Raw genomic sequence first — 21,407 nt, 5'->3', positions numbered from 1 at the left:
TTAGAAAATAAATAAATACATATATATTACATATTTAAATTGCGTGTAATATTTTAAATTACCTGTTGTATGTAAATCACAATGAAGTTGGTTATATCATCTATTATCAATCACTTCCCAAATCTTTTTTTAAGATTTCACCGATTTTTGAATAGTCATTTTTGCTCTATCCATTGCCTCATAAATAATTGGTAATGTTGGTTTATTATCTTGATTAATAGTTTTAAAACTTTGACCAAAGGCTCCATTATTACACACATATTTCTAAAACTTCTTTGACAATATCAGCTTAACTACTTTAATAACATCTACTTTTCTCTTGGTAGTGTTATTAAACTCTACCCATTCATCTAAGGTGCACATTTTTTTCAGTTTTGTAGAATATCGAAGAAGACTTGCCATAGAAATAAATTCAGTTGCAAATCTAGTGATACCTGAACTTAACAGTTTCTTTTTTCTTGTGTATATTTTCATCGGATTCACTACTTTGTCACTGTTATATGTAACTTGTTATCTTCTTCCACTAAATAATAGTTTCTTTTATATTATCTATCTTGCCAATATTGTTCAAATCAAATTCATACAATGAGCAGCGTAAGGTGACCAAAATAGATTTTTTCTTTTTTCGTCAACAATTGTCCAGCTGCTTTCATATTAGATTCACTATCTTTCACAACTTGCACAATATTTTTTCTCTCACAACCACTACTATCTCGTCCATTAACTTGAAAATATATTAAGTAGTTTTCTTGACATTGATACAATCAACTGAACTATGATATATTATGTGCCTATCATAGTATACCATAAAATTTATTATTGGATGTTTTGTATGGGTGCTCCACCTATCACACATAAGTGTACAACCAAAAGTTGAAAATTTATCATAAATATCTCCAAGATATTTCTCAAACTCTTCAAATTTTTCATCTAAATATTCATTTCCAATTTGATAAGCTGGGGGGCCTTAAATACCAGAATCAATTTTGGCAATTTCATCAATCATTGATTGATAATAAGGATTGTCAGCTGCATGAAATGACATAGTATTGAAATGAAAAAAAATTTGAAATTGTGTTACCGACTCTTTTCATATTTTCCCCTGAAAACGTTGATTTGACTGATTTTTGTTTCAAAGGAAACATATGTGAGTCAATTCCTTTGCTTGTCATTTCATTCGCTTGTCTGACACTAAAATTACATGACAATCCTCTTTTATTTTTAGAAATTGTTGGTTTTAAAGTGTCAACACCCATATTTCTTAGAATTCACAATGTTTAACAAATAAAAAATGAACAAATAAATTACAACTTTATTTAATTATATTTAATAAAATGATATCAAATTTGTTATATTATTTTAGTTTACAAATAATACCTAACATAAACATAAAAGGTCGACTCCTAGATACTGAATGCCTTCGTTGTTTGTCTAAAAATTGCAAGTATTGGCTCTCTCTAATTGCTTGCTTCATCTATTTTTTTTTCCAACACTATCCTGCTTTCTTCATTAATTTTAAAAATGTTTTCCTCCTCGTCATCATTAACTATGTTGAAATTACTATACGTATTTTCTTGCTGCAGAGAGTTCAATATTTCTTCTTTTTTCTTTTTTATTGTAGCTTTTTGAATCTTAGCAGTTTTTAGATGCATTATTATTGCATTTGTAACTTCTTTTGGTACCCTTGAATAAGTTTCAACTTGTCCTATGACATGATTGACATGTTCTTTCAACCTTGTAATGCCACCATGCATTACTTTTCCACAATAATTGCATCTTGCAATTTTTTTATTCCTACCCACGAGTTTACCATGTTCCCAACCAATATCCTTGCTCGTCATTGTAACTATTACACATATCAATATAAATGATTAATTCATCACAAAATAATTAAAAACATATGAAAAAAATACAACAAGTAGTTTAAGATATTTTATAACAGTAATAATTTATTTCTATTATATTAGTAAGTTAAAAATCTTATCTATAATGTAAACCCGCTACAATGATCATTTGTTCATTTATTAAAAGAACTTCAAAATTTTAAATGTTTATTAAAATTATTACTGGATTTTAGAAAATTATTCAAATAGCTGGACAGTTATGATTATAAGTATAATTAATTACTATTATAGCTAAAGTCAATAAAGATGAAACTTCTACTAATAGTTATTTCGTAAAATTAATTACTAGCAGGAAATTTTATATTAAAAGATATAACAGTTATTTTAATATTTTCACTAAATATCAAATGAATTTGGACTAATTTATTATGTACTTTGAATTATATGTGAGACAAGTGTTAAACTTGTGTTTGGCCCAAAATAAATTCCAACAACACAAATTAGGCAAATAAATCTAAATTTCTAAATTTTATTTTAGACACACTCATAATTAATCCAACCTTGGCCCATTACATAAAGGTTATAATTAATCCAAATATGTTTCTAATTCATACCTACTAATAAGTATAGATAATTAAAGAAATAAATTCATACCGACTGACCCACGAGAAAAGCCCTTATTTCAAAAGAAAGACCAAGGAAGGGCAATGAAAGGGCCACTGCTACAACTAAAACTGACGACTAGCTGTTTTCGATAGGAAAGAGAAGCTTGATCGGTAATCACAAATTCCAGTTCTCTGAGTTGATTCCTACTATTCTAGGTACTATCTTGCTTCCCTAAGAGGTCCAAATAAGAAAAGAGATGAGAGAAAGTATTGCCAAATTTTACCTCTTCTCCATTGAAGTTTTGAGCATCTTCTCCTCGATCTGCGCCTCCTTCTCTCACTTTTTCTGTCACCTTGGATGGCTGCCGCTTTTGAAAGAAAAGTTAGAAGTGATAACTTTTGAAAGTGAAGAGATAACTTTTGAAAGTAAAGTAAAGTGATATATTATTGGTATGTTCATGTATCAAGTATATATGAGGTACATGTATACTTGATACATGAACAAAGTTGGAATAATATTACGTCATCTTCTCATATGATCAGTACTTTGACAAATTTGTTTTTATTTCCTAGTGAATGATTTCGATATTGACTTCTCCTTCTCGCGTGTTAGGACCTAGTAGTAATTGTTACTCCAATAGCCCCGGATTTCACTTTTTTTATCCTTTTTTTAAAGGTTTTTTGTTGGATTCGAGTTGATTCAGGATGGCTCAAAATGACTTGGTGTAACTCAACCATTTCAATCCTTTACGGTGACGTCTCGGCCAATTTCTCGGCGAGTCAAGTATCTCGAAATTGTATCATCCCAGTATCGTATCGAGAAGGCTCGAGACGGTGACGATTCGGCCAAGTCTTTAAAACATGGTTCTAGGAGAAGCACTGGAATATTTATTTCCTATTTATGTTCGTGACATATAATTCTACCAAACTTGCAATTTGTATGCATGTTCATGTGGTTATCATAAGTCATAAAGCATGGCAATTTAGATGATGAATGAAGCCAAAACTGTTTTTGAAACTATGGCCTCAAAACATACAGGTAACAAAACTCACTAATGATTCTCTGTGGTTCTCTTTTTTGGTTTCTACGTTTCATGAAAGTGATAAGTCGTATTTTATCTCCAAAATGTGTGTTAATTTGGTTTATCTGAAGATGAAGACAATTGCGCAAGGCCACTTACTAAGAAAGGAGAGAACTTCAAGAGTTGCAGGTATATATATTTATGTTATCTGCAAACCAGATTGCGTCTGCGATCGGTGGAGTTGGTGGTGAACTGTGGCTATTTGATATAAAATGAGTAAGAATCACATTCCTGGTACATCATAAAATCTTAGTTATTTGCAAGGAGAAGAGATCACATACCGCCAAGAATTGTTGTAAACTAAGTCGCAGAACCAACAAATCCCAGTACATATTTTTCATGCACTGACTTCGATCATATCAACTAAATGAGAATCCACCATGTGGCACATAATAGTTATATGGACATGACAATATAAGATTATGCAAGTAATAATTAAAATTGATAGAAAGTGATGTATCACGATGCAAAAAAACGGATGTAACTATTATATATATTGCACGGTTTATAAATGAATGCATAATTAAATGCAAAGGTATTTTCATTCTCTTTTAGTCAATATAATTACTTTCAACAACAAAAATAAAACAGAAAATGGACACTTTGTTACACTTTTATATGCATCGAAGGGAACAGTTCTACACATAATTATCGCAATTGTGAAAATAAACTCCTGTTCGCTAAAAAACTCGCCATCCAAATTGAAAGTTTCACAGAGCTACGAAGAAGGAGTGTCTGGCAATCCAAATGGGTTCTAAAAACAACTGCTGTCCGGATGGACAATGGTTGGAGAATTCTCTGAACCCAAAGTCCAAATCCCATAATCACTGGAGAAAATTGTAATGATCATGCTCGTAAAACATATTAGTATCTCACTAGTGCTATTATTCATCGAGTTGGGACATGTTCGACAGACAGGACAAGAAGGCGTGTCACGGAAGAACATGGAAGCTATGCTTGCAAATTGGTAGCAATCTGCACTCTTCACCTACTACGAAGCTCTCCAAGAACACAGCACATTTCCTTATTGGGGACTTCTTCAATTCCTTGTCCTGAAAACAAGGCAGTTTCTTTAAATCATCGCTAGACATGCTAGCGCATTCTTTGCATGTTGTGCTGCTATACCTTGGATTGTGATAGCCGCCGCACTATGAATCTTATTAGTCCCCAGAAGAATTTTCTGCATCACATCTTCGAAGAATGCAGACGTGAATGGTTATAATGAAAATGATACCCATGCAACCTAAACCTGCCGAGATTAATAGCTGCTGGTACCACAAATTTATCTAGTTCGAATGAAATTGCTCAAATTTGTGTTCTTCCTCAAGCAGAATATGTCAAGTTGGTAGAATTGAGGAAGCCCAGAAAATTGTATTTGGTATCTGGAAAATTCATAAGCTTCTGCAAGAGATGAAATTTTTTTTTTGGGAGGGGGGGGGTGGTGGGGGACCAAATTGTTCTAAATTAACTTATTACTGAATCAACAAGTCCCAGTCCATATTTATCATGAATTCACTGAGCAACCATGCATATCGAATAAATGACAATATCTCGAAATCAAAATTCTACATTGCGTTGTTCCTGGAAGCATGCTTTGGCCATACCAAAAGGCAAAAGTAAAAACAAATTTAGAAAAGAAAAGAAAAAAAAAGAAGGCAGCATGGTTTTGTTGCATAGTTTTGTGCTTGTTAAAGATTCCGTAATGCTCCATGGGATTGTTTGTTGCATGAATCTTGCTTGACCCGTCCTCTTATCTTTAATTTATGATGCATGAGAAAAACATGGGGCCTGCATCTGAAAACAAATACTAGTACATTTCATAGTTTTCATCTCTTGATGTTGACATTTACAGGGAATTAGGGATATCCGATACCAACGTAAGACGATATATAAGAAGAGAATGATAAGAGAACATTGCAATTTACAAGAGAAGGCGCAGGTTGGTCAAGTTAAGCTATAGCTAATCAATGTAATGCGTGCAAGTGTAAAACCAACGCTCTCTTCTTTGCTTCAATTCTAGAGACCAATTAACTACGTACATGTGTTACTTATGACCTAGTAGAATGCATTACATTGTCGTATAAGTAGTTTTGGTTATCTATATGTTGATGCTAGAGCTAGTTAGTCTAAAATTCATGTATAGGATCCGAAAAAAAAAAAACAGACTATTTCAACATAAAATCTAAAGGCTTGACTGAAATGTTCAAGTATGTTTAATGATTAGGTACTGCTACAATGATTACGTACATGTATCTATTATTGTCAGTGTATAATTTTTTTTTTGTTTCTGTTGACACGCTTAAATTATGTCATATAACATGAACTCAAATTTAAAATTCAAATAATATACGTACAACATATATCCATAAAATGTTGTATTTGTTAAAAAAAAATCAATATACTCTGTTAGTACATCAAAAGTTAATTCTACTCAAAATTATAGAACTTGATCAACAGCGATTTTTTTTTTTTACAGTACTATTGAAGCATTTTCTTTGGATTTTTTGAAAATACTGCTACGTACTAAGCACTAAGTACTAACGTGGGCGGAAGAAATCACAGGTTTAATTCTGAATCGGCTGGTAGTTAATGGATTAAATTGATAGCATAACTGGGTAGATGATGCGCAAATCTTACAAAACATTTGTCGCTAATACTGAGATCTGGACTGCATTGATTGAAATAAAAAAGAATATACTTCAGAAATAAGCACCCTATATCTATGTCATAATCGTAAACTGCATGGAAAAACAGACATCATCTGCCACACCAAGAGGCAAAATTCGATAGGGAAAAACATTTTTTTTTTCTTGGCCTAATTGGTCTCATCGGAGTTTCTGCCCGGCATCGGACACTTGTCCGTCTAAGACGTGACTTCCAATAGAATTCCTCTCACGCACAAGACAAATAGCAACGCAACATACACAAATTCACAGCATAAGTAATGTAAGCAGAAGCACGTTTCGAAATGAACATGGACTTGTTTCGGAAGAACAATGATAGCCGTGGTTGTGATATTGCCAGCGTTCGCAAGGCACTGATGATGATGAAGGGTCTTCACCGTGAGCCGTCGTCCGGAGGAGCAGGCGGCGCCAGTGGTGGCGGTGGCGAGGGTGCGGGGATTAGAAGAATGCCGTTCCCACCTGGATATTTTGGTGCTTCTCGACCACCTTCCCGTCTGGAACGATCTTTGCTCCGCGGATTTAAGTACGTAAAAGTTAACACACTAAAATTAGCAAATTTTAGTTCCAGCTCGGTTCATGCAAATCAACTGAGAATTACGATGGTTAAACTAGTTTAACGTTTTCACCATATTGCACCATTGTATTAATTTCTTTCGAATAAAACGTCCCAATTGAAGCTCCATTTCGTTTTTCCTCCCACATAAAATTATTGATACTCAAAACATTTGAAAAATACTTAAAGGAAGACTCCATCGGTCGGGGACCAGACTGAATTAACGGCACAGCTGACAATCTTTTATGCTGGAATGATCAGTGTGTACGACGACGTTCCTGCTGACAAGGTAAAATCTTGTCAGTTTTCTTGTGAGTATTTGCAAAGAACGGAAACGGCAATTTATTTGGTTCTGCTACTATTTCAAAACCTTTTTTCTCTCTGAAACAGGCCCAGGCTATTATGCTTTTAGCAAATCAATGCTCTGTAGAAGTAGAACCCCTTCAAGTCCAGAATGTGACAAAAGCAGATGCTACCACCAAACCAATTCCAAGATCCAATTCACCATCACTCGCCAATGTCCCAGAAGGTAAAATGCAGAACTTTACTCCCGGAGACCTTTTCAAAGCCCGAATTTTTTAAAACTGCATGTGTTGTGTTAAAATTTGCTTCTCCATCTGCTTTGTAGACCTTCCAATTGCCAGGCGACACTCCCTCAGGCGTTTCCTGGAGAAGCGTCGTGACAGGTTGGTTCAGTTTATAATTTCTTTATATCCTTTGTTTATTGTTCTGCTGCTGTAAAAGTAAAACTAATTTATTAATCAGAGTTCCTTAAAACTTTTGATTCTTATTCTTATGCAGGATAGTAAACAAGTTTCCTTATGCTTCTTCGGACGACAGATGAAAGGGACATGGAGCTGACCATTTCCACCATTGATGGCTCCAATGATAGGAAAACTTTTTTCCTTCAACAATTAATAAAGGGCGCTATACAATTGTCTTCTTGTACTTTCACATTTATCAATTTGCAGCAGGGATCAGAGTGGGAATTAACTTTCACATTTTTCATGACAAAGTTGACGAGAAAAGAGAAAAATGATAGCCAGTTGCGCAATAGAGTGCATGATTCTCAATCCAGATTGTGGTTTGATTCACTAGAATTTGCATGTTCTTCCGTCACTTGTCTAATTCTCACGGCCTAAATAGTCCTGATTCCTTCTTTCAGGTCTAAGGCGTTCTTGTGAGAAAATTTGGTTATACTACGCCCGTTTCTGGGATGCTTTAAATTGCTTTCACTGCTAGTATTAGCTTGTCAGGAGACTGCGAATTTCAGAACATATTTACTGGGCTGAATCATAATTGTATAACCTAATCTATCCTCGCCTGCAGGGGAGGGAAAGCCTAAAGAAACTTGTATTAGGGGCTAATAGGTACACAGATCTTGGGTGCTTTGGCACCATCTTTGGAATTTTTTTGCTGCAGGTAGGATTTAAATCCCCAAACTTAAGATCTTTCTTGGTAGCCACTGAGCCAAGCTTAGTGGTTCTATATGCTATGATCTTGATTCCTTCAACTTGCATACGTTCAACATTCTAGTACAGCCTTCATTTGGATAATTGCTTGTGAGAATACTTTTAGAGTAACTGTTGTACAGCACTTGCATTGGAAATAAATGTGTAAGATTAAAACGTGATTTAAAAATGTGTTCAAAGTTTTTTTAAAATGTAAATTTAATATGATATATTATTACAATTGAATGCATCACACATGCATAAAATTTAAATTTTGATCAGTGATTATGCATTAAATAGTAATAGTTTGTGCTCCAGGGGAAGGGATGGACCAGGCCAATCTCCCCACTCTTTCATCCTGAGAATTTGAGGCAGCAGAGTGGGTGGGTAACCGCAATGGGCCGTGGCCGCTCTCGCCCCACTAAGATAGTTGTCTGATCATGCCTGTGTTGGAATAGGGGCCCAAGCCCTTCTTTTTTCTTTCATTTTAAAGGAGGTTTTATTTTTCATTTTTATTTTTAATGCTGGAGCTTCCGTCCTCCTAGGGGTGGCAATTTTCGACACGACCTGAAAACACGACACGAACCTAACACGAAATTAATGGGTTTGGGTTGAGGTTTTGGGAATTCGGGTCAGAATCGGGTTGGACCCGATGAACCCGAAAAGAAAACAGGTCGATTTCGGGTCAACCCGTGGTGACCTGATATGACCCGATATGACCCGTTTACGAATTAAAAATAATTTAATAAATATAAAAATAATTTTATCTAACTAACCTAAGTTATTCTTTTTTTCAAAGGCATTAATTACTTAATCATAAATGAATTTATTTAATTTGTGTGAAGTTGAAATTATTATATTTGGACAAATAATATATTATATTATTTTTTACTTTTATACTGTTTTAATTTATTTTATATTTTGTTTGGGATAAAACACTTTTACGGTGTTTAATTTATTTTAGATTTGGTTTGGAATTACTTATTTAAATTTTTATTACTTGATTATGTAATTAGTTTTGTGAGAAATTGATTTTATTAGAAATTACAGTGATAAATTAATAAATTAAAATTAAGTTTCGGGTCATTTCGGGTCGACCCGCCAACCCGTCAACCTGAAATTTTCGGGTTCGGGTCAGCATACCTGACCTGTCACGGGTTAGCGGGTCAGGTTCGGGTCAACAGATTTTCTGGCGGGTTGACCCGAACCCGACCCGCCAACCTGATTTGGACCCGAATTGCCACCCCTACCTCCTCCTTTCCATAATTCCATAGTTTAGGTATCTGTACTCCAGATTCATCGTAATGTTGTTCGGAAGAACTAAATTAACCAATATAGAGAAAAATATAAAGGATTAAGAGATTTTAATAATAGATGTAAATATGCTTCTTCTCTTTTTTCCCCCTCTTGTATGCAATAGAGGTGGGCAAAATTATTCGTTAATTCGAGGATCCGCCATATCTGATTCAATTCGATTAAAAAATTAGAATATCCGATCCATATTATTTGATCGGATCAAAGGAGGGTCGGATATCTACTTAGACACAGGTACTCGACTCCCCCCCACACATATATATTTTATTTTTTTATTTTTATACACATACTATAAAATAATATTTTTAGCACTACATAAACAATTTCATTGAACAATTTGTATTACAAATATGAAAGACTATAGTTTATTTATCAAATTTATTTATAGAGGTCATGATCTTATATTTTATAGAAAAGAGTTTAATTAATGTAAAACATATATTTAAAAAAATCAGCTACTTATTTCAAACTTTTATTGATTTTGAATTCTTTTAAATATTTTTTTTTTACTTTTTCTTGTATTCTCTTCGCATGCTTGTTTCTTGATAGACAATTTTTTGAGAACAATCTTTATTAAATCTTAAATAAACATGTAAAATACAAGTATAAATTATTTTTTAAAAAAATTAAATAATAAATGGGGTGAAATGAGTATTCATTGATCCGATCCTATCTTAATAAGTACCTTATAACGAGGTACCGCTGATATGCAGAGCGAGTAAGGGTCAAAAAATTATTGATCCGCAAGGTACAAGTTGAGTTAATCAAATGGTGCACGAGGTGGATACCCGACTAGTACTCACTCCTAACATGCAAAATCGAAATATTTGTAGCACATCTATTATTGGATTTTGGACTGTGGGTAGCAAAATTCCATCCTCCTATTAGTTTGAAACTTCATTAGAAACAAAAAAAAAAAAAAATCTAAAGATTTCAGATTAATTGATTGCACGTGTTGGAACTGATGCAAGATTAAGTTTGATAATATAATTGGACTGATTAATAAGTCTTTAGTTCATAGCAAATCAGAAGCTGGAATAAAGTGTAGACAAACTTTTTGAATTGTCCCCAAGCTTTTGCTTTCAATGTAAAAAAGCATTGTTTTACATGTTTAACAACTTTTGCAAGAAATTCTTTGCTCAATAGTAGCAGTAGTGTCGTCTTTGCACGTTCATTTTCGTAAAATACTTTCCTTTTTTTTTTTGTCATTGTCCTCTCTTTCTTGGGAGGGGACCCCAAACGCCGCCAAAAGGTAACCCAATAAATAACTGGAAAAGAGGGATCCTAAATTCGAGCCGTAGTGGAAAAGTGTCCGAAGTCCAAATCCCAACAACGGCCCGGAAAGATTGCTCCAGGCTCAGGTAGCAGATCAAATCCACTCTCTGCCCGAAGTCGTGAATGCTTGTACCTGCAGCAATCCCATCCCAGTAACACGCCTTCAGCTGACATTTAACTGAAGAAATTAACTACCTCACTCAGCTACTATTACCATTCGGCATTTTCCTCCACTTTCTTCTGCTTTCTCTGAGCTGAGCTCGGTCCTCTGATGGCGATGGCTTCTTCTCCTCTTCACTGACAAACTCTCTATCTCTCTCTGAGCAAACTATACATATACAGTACAGGTGGGAGTAAATAATTATATATTTATATATATCATCATCATCAATTTTTGCCTGAAAATGACGACGGTGACGAGTAATGGAGGTTCGAATTCAAGTACTCCAAGCCCTAGCTCAACCCCAAATCTCACCAGTAGACCGGAGCTGCCACCGGTTCTCAAGAGATCGAAAACAATCTCCGACGAGACGCGGACCCCACACTTCCCTGGTCCACTGTTCCCCGCTGTTCGTCGCGTCTCTACCTCCCCTCCCTCCTTAAACAACCGCACTACCTCCGCCTCCTCCTCCGAAGTTTCTAGAGCCACCACTGTCTCCGACCAGGCCTTCAATTTTTCGGATCGGGACTATGTGTACCCTTCATTTCTCGGTCCTTACGCTACTCGAAGCCGAGTTGCCGCAAAATCTGCTGCACACAATAGTAATAGCACTGAGCGGCAGGTGACGGGGCAATTTTCGGCTCGTATGCCGTCTAATTTGAATGTGGATGTTGGTAATAGACTGGACTCCGTCCGCAGTATTGCTGCCCTTCCTCCTGCTCCTCGGCCGGCGAAACTCAAGTCGGATCCTTCCAAGCCCAAATCCATTGCCAAGCTGAAAGGTGAAAAGGATCTGAATTCCTTGTCAGTTCAAGTACCGGTTACTTCGTCTTCGTTGTCATCTAGTACGACGGCTAGTTCCAGTTCTTATAGTCCTCGGAAACCTCCCGGACATACGAGTTCTTGGGTTCTTAATTTGGTTAGTTTATCTACAGCTTTTGTCTATTTATTAAGAAGCTTTACAGTCGGTGTGAAATCTGTTCGGGGTGACGGAAACAAATTTTTTTTTTAAAAAAATGAAGACAAATGCGGCTTCCACATTTTTTGTGTATCGTCTGTAGTTTTACTGATTGAATTATTTCCTTAATGCAGCTTAAATTGATTTGTACATTGCCTACACCTTATGCAATCTACTTGCAAAATAAATTGGGTATTCTTCAGGTTCGTATCCTCATATGAAATTAGCTGCATTCACTGTCAACCCCTGCTTCCTAGTGCTCTGTTGCTATTAATATTCTGATAACTAGGGTGATTTCATTGCAGGAAGAAATTGGTGATCTTCGTAGACTATGTAGCACTGAAAGTGCTGTTGGCAGTCACAGCATTAACCTTGTGGAGTTAGGAAATGGATTTTCATTTTCGTTTTTTGGTAACACTGACAGTAGAAAGCTTGCCCTTTATATGGTTGTGTGCACACTTATCACGCCATTTTTAGTGTACAAATATCTTGATTGCGCTCCACCGATAAAGAACCCTTCAAAGGGGACAAGAGATAGCAATGAGAAGGTTCCACTGAAGAAGAGAATTGCTTATATGGTGGATGTTTGTTTCTCTGTCTATCCTTATGCAAAGCTACTTGCACTTCTTTTTGCCACACTATTTCTCATTGGATTTGGAGGCTTGGCATTATATGCTGTCAGTGATGGCAGCTTTACTGAAGCTCTTTGGCTCTCTTGGAGCTTCGTGGCAGACTCGGGAAATCATGCTGATATGGTTGGTTCTGGGCCACGGATTGTTTCAGTTTCTATTAGTTCTGGAGGCATGCTTATATTTGCCATGATGCTAGGGCTTGTTTCCGATGCTATTTCAGAAAAAGTGGATTCATTGCGTAAAGGCAAGAGTGAGGTTATTGAAAGCAACCATATACTTATTCTTGGATGGAGTGACAAACTGGTAACTCTCTGGGTACCTGCAAGTTGGAGTCTAGATTATTCATATTTGTCTTTTCCTCTGAGACTGGACTATTATTCTGGAAATCTTTGTGAGACGTCTGATACCTACTTGCTTTCATGTGCAAGATTCTTTAGATGTCTAGTATTCTAATATGGATTCCACCATGTAGCATCCAGGAACAAGGAAATTTTCTTTTTGGGTTTTATTTTGTTTTTGGGGGGTGGGGGTGGGGGTTGGGGGGAGGGAGGATACATGTAGAGTCTAAATCTTTACTATGCATGGAAAATTCCAGGGAAAGGTCATCCTCTTGCAAAATAATTGAACAATCACCATGAGTGGTTGCAATTTAATTCTGAAGAAAAGGATGGAGAAACAAGAAGCTTTTCATGCATTGATGCCCTTATTTCTTTCTTATGGTTTCTGACCTTGAGATTAGTGAGGTACACTACCTGTAACCATTAACAGGACTAAGAGCTGGTTATGTAATGCAGGGTTCCCTTCTGAAGCAATTAGCAATAGCAAATAAGAGCATAGGTGGTGGTGTTGTGGTTGTACTTGCAGAAAGAGACAAGGAGGAAATGGAGATGGACATAGCAAAGCTTGAATTTGACTTCATGGGTACATCAGTTATATGTAGAAGTGGCAGTCCTCTTATACTTGCTGACTTGAAAAAGGTTTATTTGTATATATACTGTTTATTAAGTTCCATCTCTCTTAGCACATGGTGCAATTGGTATAAGCTGATTGATGAGTCTTGTGTGCAAAAGGACTACCTTTTTCTTATTCTTCCCCTGTTTCTAAGTGCTAAAATTTTCGTGCTTGCAGGTTTCAGTCTCAAAGGCACGTGCAATCATTGTCTTGGCATCTAATGAGAATGCAGATCAGGTTCTTCTAGCATTGGAATGACAAAAATTTCATAATACAGTTGAGAAGTTACAAAAACTAACTGCTTAAATTTTCAAATTTGTTATCAGAGTGATGCACGTGCCTTGAGGGTTGTGCTTAGCCTTGCAGGAGTAAAAGAGGGATTGAGAGGTCACGTTGTCGTGGAAATGAGTGATCTTGATAACGAACCTCTAGTAAAGCTTGTTGGAGGAGAACTGATTGAAACAGTTGTAGCACATGATGTGATTGGTCGGTTGATGATACAGTGTGCTCTCCAACCTGGCCTTGCACAGGTAAAGCTAAGTCTAATCCGATTATACTGTTCAGGACATAACAGAAGCTAAACCAACCCACATACTTCTAGGAGTACCTTTCAAGCTTTCTTGCAATTCTGTCATCTTCCATGCCTTAACTAAATCAAATTTCTTATAGAGCTGATTACAAAACTGAAAATGAAGTTAGAGTCCTTTTGGATTGAGATATTTGGATGGATTTGGATTTAAATCCTACATCCAAAACCACAATTTTTTTTAAAAATATAAGACAGATTTAGATTTGCAATCAAATTAGTATTTAGGTGTTAAAATGAGGGTATTTTGAATTGCCCCTAAAATAGAGGTTATTTAAAATCCCTCCTTTAATACCTCTCGGTAGTTTCCTAAAGTATCCAATTTTGAACATGTATGGGGCAAAGTTTAGGCTGCTGTTGAAGTTTAGGCTGCTGTTGACCATGGTGCATCATTGTGAAACAGAAACTTTGGTATTAACCCCCTAAAATTTTTAATCATTTCTGCATTACTGTTGTCAATTGTAAATAATGATAATTGCTATCTAAACAATTTATTCTTAGTTAATGTGAATCTTGAATTTCCCTCATCTGAAATCCCTCCATGTCAATTCCTTTCTTAAATCCATATCTACTGATCCAAAGGCACCCTTATTGTTTTGCAAGAGTGATTCAGATTTCCGTATTCACTGAATATTCCCTCACTTGCCCTTTTAGTTGCTTTTTGAATAGAGTAAGATAGAGTGCATAGACTGCAATTCTTCATGGGAAGAGAAAATGTTCATGTAGTTTGTTTGAAATTCTGTTTCGAACTTGTGATCTTCTCTTTGATGGAAGCTGCAATCATCTGAGAAATGGACGCAAGTTAGTTATGCATTGATGTATTTTCTTCAATATTTTTAATGCTGTTCAAGTATGGCAGATATGGGAAGACATTTTGGGGTTTGAAAATGCAGAATTTTATATCAAAAGGTGGCCTCAACTGGATGGTTTACATTTCGAAGATGTGTTGGTATCATTTCCTGATGCAATTCCTTGTGGAGTCAAGGTTGCTGCAGAGGGTGGCAAGATAATCATTAATCCTGAAGATAAATATGTTCTAAAAGAAGGTGATGAGATTCTTGTCATAGCCGAGGATGATGACACCTATGCCCCAGGTCCCTTACCAGAGGTCATAATTCTTCTCTATGTGGCAATTGGGTGACACCTATGCATGCTATTTCTTTCTTTCCCTTAGTGCATTGTTATTTGACTTCTAATACACCTCATGTTTGTTTGGTTGTGTCTTTTTCTCGTTTTCTTTTTTTTTTGGTTCGAAAAGTGTCTTGTGATGCACATCTTTTTCTAGAATATGCTGAAATGAGAAAGAAAATCAATTGCTCCTCCAAATACTTGATTTCTGAAGTATATAGGCCTTGAAAATGTGACATATGGAAGCCTTGTAAGGAGTGGAGGCGAATAAGGATAACCAGAAAGGACCCTGATTAAGAAACCTTACTAGGAAAGAACAGAGTCTTTTTGGACTAGCCTATAAATGTATGCCATTGACCTTGTGTGTTGATACTTCTCATCATGACGATTGTTAAACTTGATTGGCTTTGAAGAATGTTACACATACCATTCAAATGCTGGTCTTCTGCTGGTGCATATGGGATGTTTGCATTGAAAAACTTGTTGTTCACTTGATAGACTACTCAGTTCTCTTGCCTTGCTCGGAGCTTACTTCTGGTGCTTGCTTGATGAAATATTTATTCTGTAGCATGGTTTTCAGTATTCTAATTTCCTGTAAAAAAGTTGTAGATGGAGTTTGTTTCTCTATGATGGTTTTCAAGTCATATACCCTCCTCTCCCCCCCCCCCCCCAAAAAAAAAAGGACAATAAAACAAAAGAGTAATTGCTTTTGCAGATTGAAATCTGCTAACCTCTCTGTCTCTTTCTGTTGGAAGCGAGAGAGTGGTTGAATTTTCTTTAATTATTCTTTCATATAGTAGCCGGGAGCAATGCATAATTAGCTGTGAACTTGGAAATTGTTGTTTGGTTTCGAATATGCATCATTCTTCCTTTAAGTACTGTGCTTAGATAGTGAATTTCTTTTGTTTCATGATGTGTTGAGCTGCAAGTGATTTGTATTCTTCCCTTTAGTCTTTTTCTGACAGTTAGTTTAATCCTATTGTTTACTGGAAATTTTGTTACAGGTAAGTCCGGGCCTTTGTCCTAGAATGATTGATCCTCCAAAATATCCGGAGAAAATACTTTTTTGTGGCTGGCGGCGTGACATAGATGATATGATTATGGTAATTGTATGAATCTTTCAGCTTGTGTAGGTTTCTTAACCAAGTTATCCTTTTGTCTGTAAACTTCTGTTTTCTTCGTTTACATCTTTCATGCTTTCGTTATTTGCTTGAAGATGTGAAGGCTTGTATGTATTAAAAACAAAAACATATAAGTGTTGTGAGAGTAAATGGGGTTTCTTTGCTGTTTTTCACTATTTAAAAAGGAAATTCATAAGATAATAACTGGATCATGTAACAAAGGGTGTGACATAGATATCGTGGATTGTTAAATCAAACCTTTCAATCTACTTGGATGTTGACCTGATAGCCAATAAAAAAAATAACTTAGAGATTTTATTTGTTATTCTTTGGTGACTGTTCTATTGGAATCTGCAAGTAACAAGGATGTGTCTCACTCTCACCAATCATTTTACTTGCGTTATATAAGCCACACAATCCTACAGAGGGTTGGTAGGACACGAAGATGTTAACCTGTAATTCAAGAAATTATGGACCTTTCAGAGATGTATTCCAATGAAAAGTTCCTATTCCCTTTTGTATATTTTTTTGCTAGGGAAAGGCTTGTGATTTTTGCAGTTATCTATCTAAACTGTAATTGTTTCTGTTCCTTTCTTTTGAATTTAACCCACAGATTTGACCCTGTTCACCACATGGTTTTGAATGAAAGCCTCCTATAAGTTGAGACCATTGTAAGTCCCCAATGGTGGAACTACTTGAGCAATGGCTCAGAAAAGTAGGAGAGGCTTTCATGCTCAACGACTTGCCTTTTTCCCTAGTTTATTTTAAAACAAAAAAGAGAGGGAGGAGACCTCTGGAAGTTGGCTTTGTGGTAGAACTGCACCATCAGGGAGACAGGAACCTAAATGGTGGGAGTGTGAAGCAGTAAGGTCTTGTAAGATTTGCTGCATGCATTCCTATGGCAAAAGCTGAAACGGATGCTAAATTCACTTAAATAGGACCATTTCAGATATATTATTTTAGATTTCTGAAGTTGAAAACACCCAGCACTTACAAGAAAATTCTTTGGTAGGGAAAACTAAGTATTCTGAGTAAGTGAATTAAAGGGGAGATGAAGAAAACAAGCTGTGCAAAAAGGCTGTTGGGGTCTTCTAATGGTTTCATTTGAATAGCTAGGTTCAGTTTCTGGACATGTTTCATTGATGAGGAAGTATGTGATATTGGTGCTGATGGTTTTTATCCTACTATGGATTGATTTTATTTGCTTCTGCCTTTTGTTAGGTACTTGAGGCATTCCTTGCTCCAGGTTCAGAGTTATGGATGTTTAACGAGGTGCCTGAAAAAGATAGAGAGAAGAAGTTAACAGATGGTGGTCTTAATATTTCAGGGTTAGAGAACCTAAAACTTGTCCATCATGAAGGCAATGCTGTCGTTAGACGTCATTTAGAAAATCTTCCTTTGGAAACATTTGATTCTGTAAGTTCCATCGTGTACGCTCAGACCTGCTGCTTTTGTAGCATCTTCTTGTCTGATTGACACTTAAATGTCAGCATTTGGTTCTCCTAAAAATGTCTTTAGTGTTACCATGATAATTTGTAGGACCTTCATTATTGGAACATGCAAGAATCTTTGACTTTTCTATTTCAGCGTTTCATACACGTGGCTGCATACTAACTCTAAGAGAACAGATATTGATTCTTGCAGACGAATCCGTCGAAGACTCTATTGTTCACTCAGATTCACGATCTCTTGCCACCCTCCTCCTTATTCGGGATATTCAGGTAACATCTGTTACCTCTTGTATGTGTGTTTTCCCTTTCCGTTTCTTTTTTCTATTCTTTTTGAGTGGCGGAGTGGCTCAGGTAGATACCTGTTAAGAGATAAAAAATCGAATCTCCTGTACCTACGTTACTTTACCATTGTTGTCCTATATGGTAAATGGATTTACTTCTATCACATTGCTCTGTGTGGGTAATTGAGCGGAAAGATTAATTGTGTAAAAAAAATTGTTTTTCTGTTTACTTCACTGAAGAACTTGTGTTGCTTGACATGTAATATGTATGTCTATTCATGTACACAAACATACTATTCATACACGCAACGGATATCTATATATACAGGCATAATATTTGAACATGTGAATGTTCTTGGTTAACTAATGAATACTTTGAATTCATGAATGATGTTAATGAGAAGCTGGTGTTACATAATGCAGTCAAAGCGGCTTCCTTATAAAGATACAAGATCCCTTCCTCTAAGGAACTCTGGGTTCTCTCAAAGCTCCTGGATTCGTAAAATGCAGCAAGCTTCAGATAAATCAATAATTATTAGTGAGATACTGGATTCTAGGACTAGGAACTTGGTTTCAGTCTCCAGAATTAGTGATTATGTATTGTCAAATGAGCTGGTGAGCATGGCACTAGCCATGGTAGCAGAAGACAAACAGATCAACCGTGTGCTTGAAGAGCTATTTGCTGAAGAGGTATGTTTCATGATTTGTTTTGCACTTCATATTACTATCATTTTGTGCCTCAATTTTGTTATGATATGTATTCAACACGTTCCTTGTTCTCATTTTGTGGGTTAGCTGGAAAAGATGAGCTAAAGATTTAAAAAAAGAAAAAAAAGATGGGTCCAGTCAAATCATTTCAAATGATCCTATATTTACGAAGCTGAGTCATTGAGAAGAGGTCTGTAGAACTAGAAATCTGATGGCTTTAGTTCATCTAGGACTTCTTCCTCTGAAATGAACAAGCACCTAAAAGCCATGGAAAGTGCATTGACCGGTTCTTTTAGTTTGGCTAAATATTTTAGACTCAAATACGCTCCTCAAAATTCATCTTAGTAGATGCAAGTATCAGCATGCATACATTGAAATTACTGTAAAAGGGGATGTAGAGATTATATCCAACTGAGTAAATGAATGCAATTATCTGAAATATGTTACTCTGAAATGAGCAAGCATTTGGGCCATGGAAAGTGCATTGATTGTTCTTTTTGGTTTGGCTAAATGACAAAATGCATATAGAGAGGTTTCCTACCCATTATTTATTGGATTAATCTTATATACACTGATAGTGTATACATTATCAAGCCTAGATGCATGACAACTTGTCTTAATTTGAATTTGAAATCCAAGTTTTTGACATGTGGCATGCATCCAATCTTGACAGCGTATAAACTATTAGTGTATAGAAGAATATTCCCGTTTATTTCATGAACTCTACCAACTTTTTGGGTGGAACCTACTTCCTTCTCCTCTTCGTTTGAACCTTGCTTGCATGAATAATTATTTGAGTAGTTAAAAGATAGAATTGACTTCTTATGCATTGACAGTGTATTGATTTTTTTACACTAGCAGTTATGGATGTATGTCACATGTGCATAATTTGAATTCATGTGGTGGATGTATGTCACATGCAAATTTATATTCATGTTATGTGGTAATGATCTAAATCTGCTAGTGTTAAAAAACTTACTCTAAAAGATAATAGAAGTGTATGTTCAGAAATTTGGGCTACCTAAGTCTCTTGCATAATTCTGTTGATTACTCTGTCATTGTGATGTCAAAATTCATATGGCAATAGTGAACTATTTCATTATCTGGTTGGGTTCAGGAAACCAACACTGACTTCCGGTGTATCTATAGGGCAACGAAATGTGCATCAAGCCAGCAGAGTTCTATCTTTATGACCAGGAAGAACTCTGCTTCTATGATATAATGATAAGGGGTCGCCAAAGATGGGAAATTGTGATTGGTTTTCGCCTTGCAGCAGCTGAGTGTGCGGTAATTAACCCGGTGGACAAGTCAAAGCCACGTAAGTGGTCCCTCGATGATGTTTTTATTGTCATTTCCAAGGGTGATTGAGGAAACCGGCAAATCGTGCTTCTCTGCGTAACTATATATTAGCTAAATAATGGCTTGGGATGAGGCGACTTACGTTGTTTCCCTGGGTTTCTGCTGATTATGTCATTGAACAAATATAAAAGTATGAACTTTTGAAGGTAATGGCCCATCTTTCATATTTAGCGAACTGGGGACAGTGGCTCAATAATTGCAAGAAGAAAAAAGAGGTGGAAGAAAGCAAGGCATTTGGGATATGGCAGTATTAGTTTATAGGTCTATATGTAGAAATATGCCACTAACTGGAATGTGGGCCTCGGCTGCTTTCCATGGAATAGATGATGGCTGTGTAATCAACGCCTCTTCTTCGAGTCACGAGAGTAATAGTGATACTTTGAAGTAAAATATGCAGAAATGAAAGCGAAAATTTTAGCACAAACCTTAATCATCCTCACGGTTGCGTCATTCTGCCTAAAATAGGTAGAAGGAACTCCATGACCTTTTAGTTTTGGGTTCTCCTGAGCTGCCTTTTTACTGCTCGGTAGTGGGAATGATCTCTGATGGGGGTCACATTCTTCTAATCCTTCCTGAATACAGAAGGCCACTCATCTGACGGGAAGAATATTGAAGTGAGAGAAGTCATAGCAAGCAAGAGTTGGCCCGTTGTGACCAACAATTACTGTGGGATGGCACCGCCTAGGGTGTAACACAGTTTGATTTTGTACATGTTCTTGTAATTCCTGATTCGATGAAATTTTGTTGAAGCTCGGTATACGAGCATCTCTACTTCATTTTTTCCCGTTAAAAGGTAGTGCTCCTCGACCTCGTTGTCTAGTTCTGCTTATATTTTACCTACATCTATTCTGGCTAGTAATAGAATTTCCCCTTCATGTACTGAGCTTAGCCTAAGTAAGGCAGTTTCATTCTTAAGACTTGTACCTGTTTTGTACAACTTCCTGATTTTTTTTTCTTTTTTGAATATGTCACTTGAGTATTCTGAAGGACTCGCTTTCACCTTCAACTGTGAAAGTTGAGATTTGGCATAGTGCCTCAGAGAAAAGTGAGAAAGGAGCCAGTGCAGTTGGGGTTCCATGCAATTTGATTCGGTTGTACTTTTTATATCATTTGGTGTACAATTACATTATATTGTTGTACTTGTGAAAAAATTGATGTAAATGAATAAAATATTTAGCTTATATTTAAATATATACATCAACAGTTGCATAAATCCCAATCGGACTGGCCTCTAGTCCCCACTGGTTGAGCCTACTCTTGGGTT

The 21,407-nt window shown here is 36.1% G+C and overlaps 2 protein-coding genes across 6 annotated transcripts; both read left to right on the top strand.

The window, feature by feature from the left end:
• Nucleotides 1–6,394: 6,394 nt before the first annotated feature.
• LOC113728762 (protein TIFY 3-like) lies at nt 6,395–8,009 on the top strand. Its single transcript, XM_027253126.2, has 5 exons — nt 6,395–6,738; nt 6,958–7,057; nt 7,159–7,297; nt 7,397–7,454; nt 7,570–8,009. The coding sequence occupies exons 1-5, from the start codon at nt 6,500–6,502 to the stop codon at nt 7,610–7,612; spliced, it is 579 nt and encodes a 192-aa protein (XP_027108927.2). The 5' UTR covers nt 6,395–6,499; the 3' UTR covers nt 7,613–8,009.
• Nucleotides 8,010–10,818: 2,809 nt separating this feature from the next.
• LOC140003680 (probable ion channel POLLUX) lies at nt 10,819–21,080 on the top strand. 5 transcript variants are annotated; one of them, XR_011839186.1, is made up of 12 exons: nt 10,819–11,887; nt 12,061–12,129; nt 12,232–12,861; nt 13,353–13,535; nt 13,687–13,746; nt 13,836–14,039; nt 14,955–15,203; nt 16,228–16,326; nt 17,566–17,760; nt 17,989–18,065; nt 18,500–18,766; nt 19,934–21,080. XR_011839186.1 is itself a non-coding variant. In XM_072075166.1 (12 exons), exons 1-12 carry the CDS (start codon nt 11,213–11,215, stop codon nt 20,004–20,006), a joined length of 2,829 nt encoding a protein of 942 aa, XP_071931267.1. In that variant the 5' UTR covers nt 10,819–11,212; the 3' UTR covers nt 20,007–20,060. The 5 variants fall into 5 exon arrangements, 4 of the variants coding, with proteins under 4 accessions (XP_071931267.1, XP_071931268.1, XP_071931265.1 ...); XM_072075166.1 differs by having other exon boundaries at nt 17,973–18,065; nt 19,902–20,060; XM_072075164.1 differs by having other exon boundaries at nt 10,820–11,887; nt 17,973–18,065.
• Nucleotides 21,081–21,407: the final 327 nt, after the last annotated feature.

The sequence above is a fragment of the Coffea arabica genome, chromosome 2c (assembly GCF_036785885.1).
Source record: "Coffea arabica cultivar ET-39 chromosome 2c, Coffea Arabica ET-39 HiFi, whole genome shotgun sequence".
Taxonomy (NCBI): domain Eukaryota; kingdom Viridiplantae; phylum Streptophyta; class Magnoliopsida; order Gentianales; family Rubiaceae; genus Coffea; species Coffea arabica.
The sequence above is the reverse complement of the archived record's forward strand: the minus strand, read 5'-3'. Positions and strand labels throughout refer to the sequence as shown.

Bases quoted from the DNA above. Each gene is read 5' to 3' on its own strand.
- LOC113728762 (XM_027253126.2), top strand. From the start codon at position 6,500: ATGAACATGGACTTGTTTCGGAAGAACAATGATAGCCGTGGTTGTGAT. The intron at 7,058-7,158 runs GTAAAATCTTGT...TCTCTGAAACAG, and splicing joins ACGACGTTCCTGCTGACAAG to GCCCAGGCTATTATGCTTTT. The intron at 7,455-7,569 runs GTTGGTTCAGTT...ATTCTTATGCAG, and splicing joins CTGGAGAAGCGTCGTGACAG to GATAGTAAACAAGTTTCCTT.
- LOC140003680 (XM_072075164.1), top strand. From the start codon at position 11,213: ATGACGACGGTGACGAGTAATGGAGGTTCGAATTCAAGTACTCCAAGC. The intron at 14,040-14,954 runs GTAAAGCTAAGT...CAAGTATGGCAG, and splicing joins TCCAACCTGGCCTTGCACAG to ATATGGGAAGACATTTTGGG. The intron at 18,767-19,933 runs GTATGTTTCATG...GTGTATCTATAG, and splicing joins AAGAGCTATTTGCTGAAGAG to GGCAACGAAATGTGCATCAA.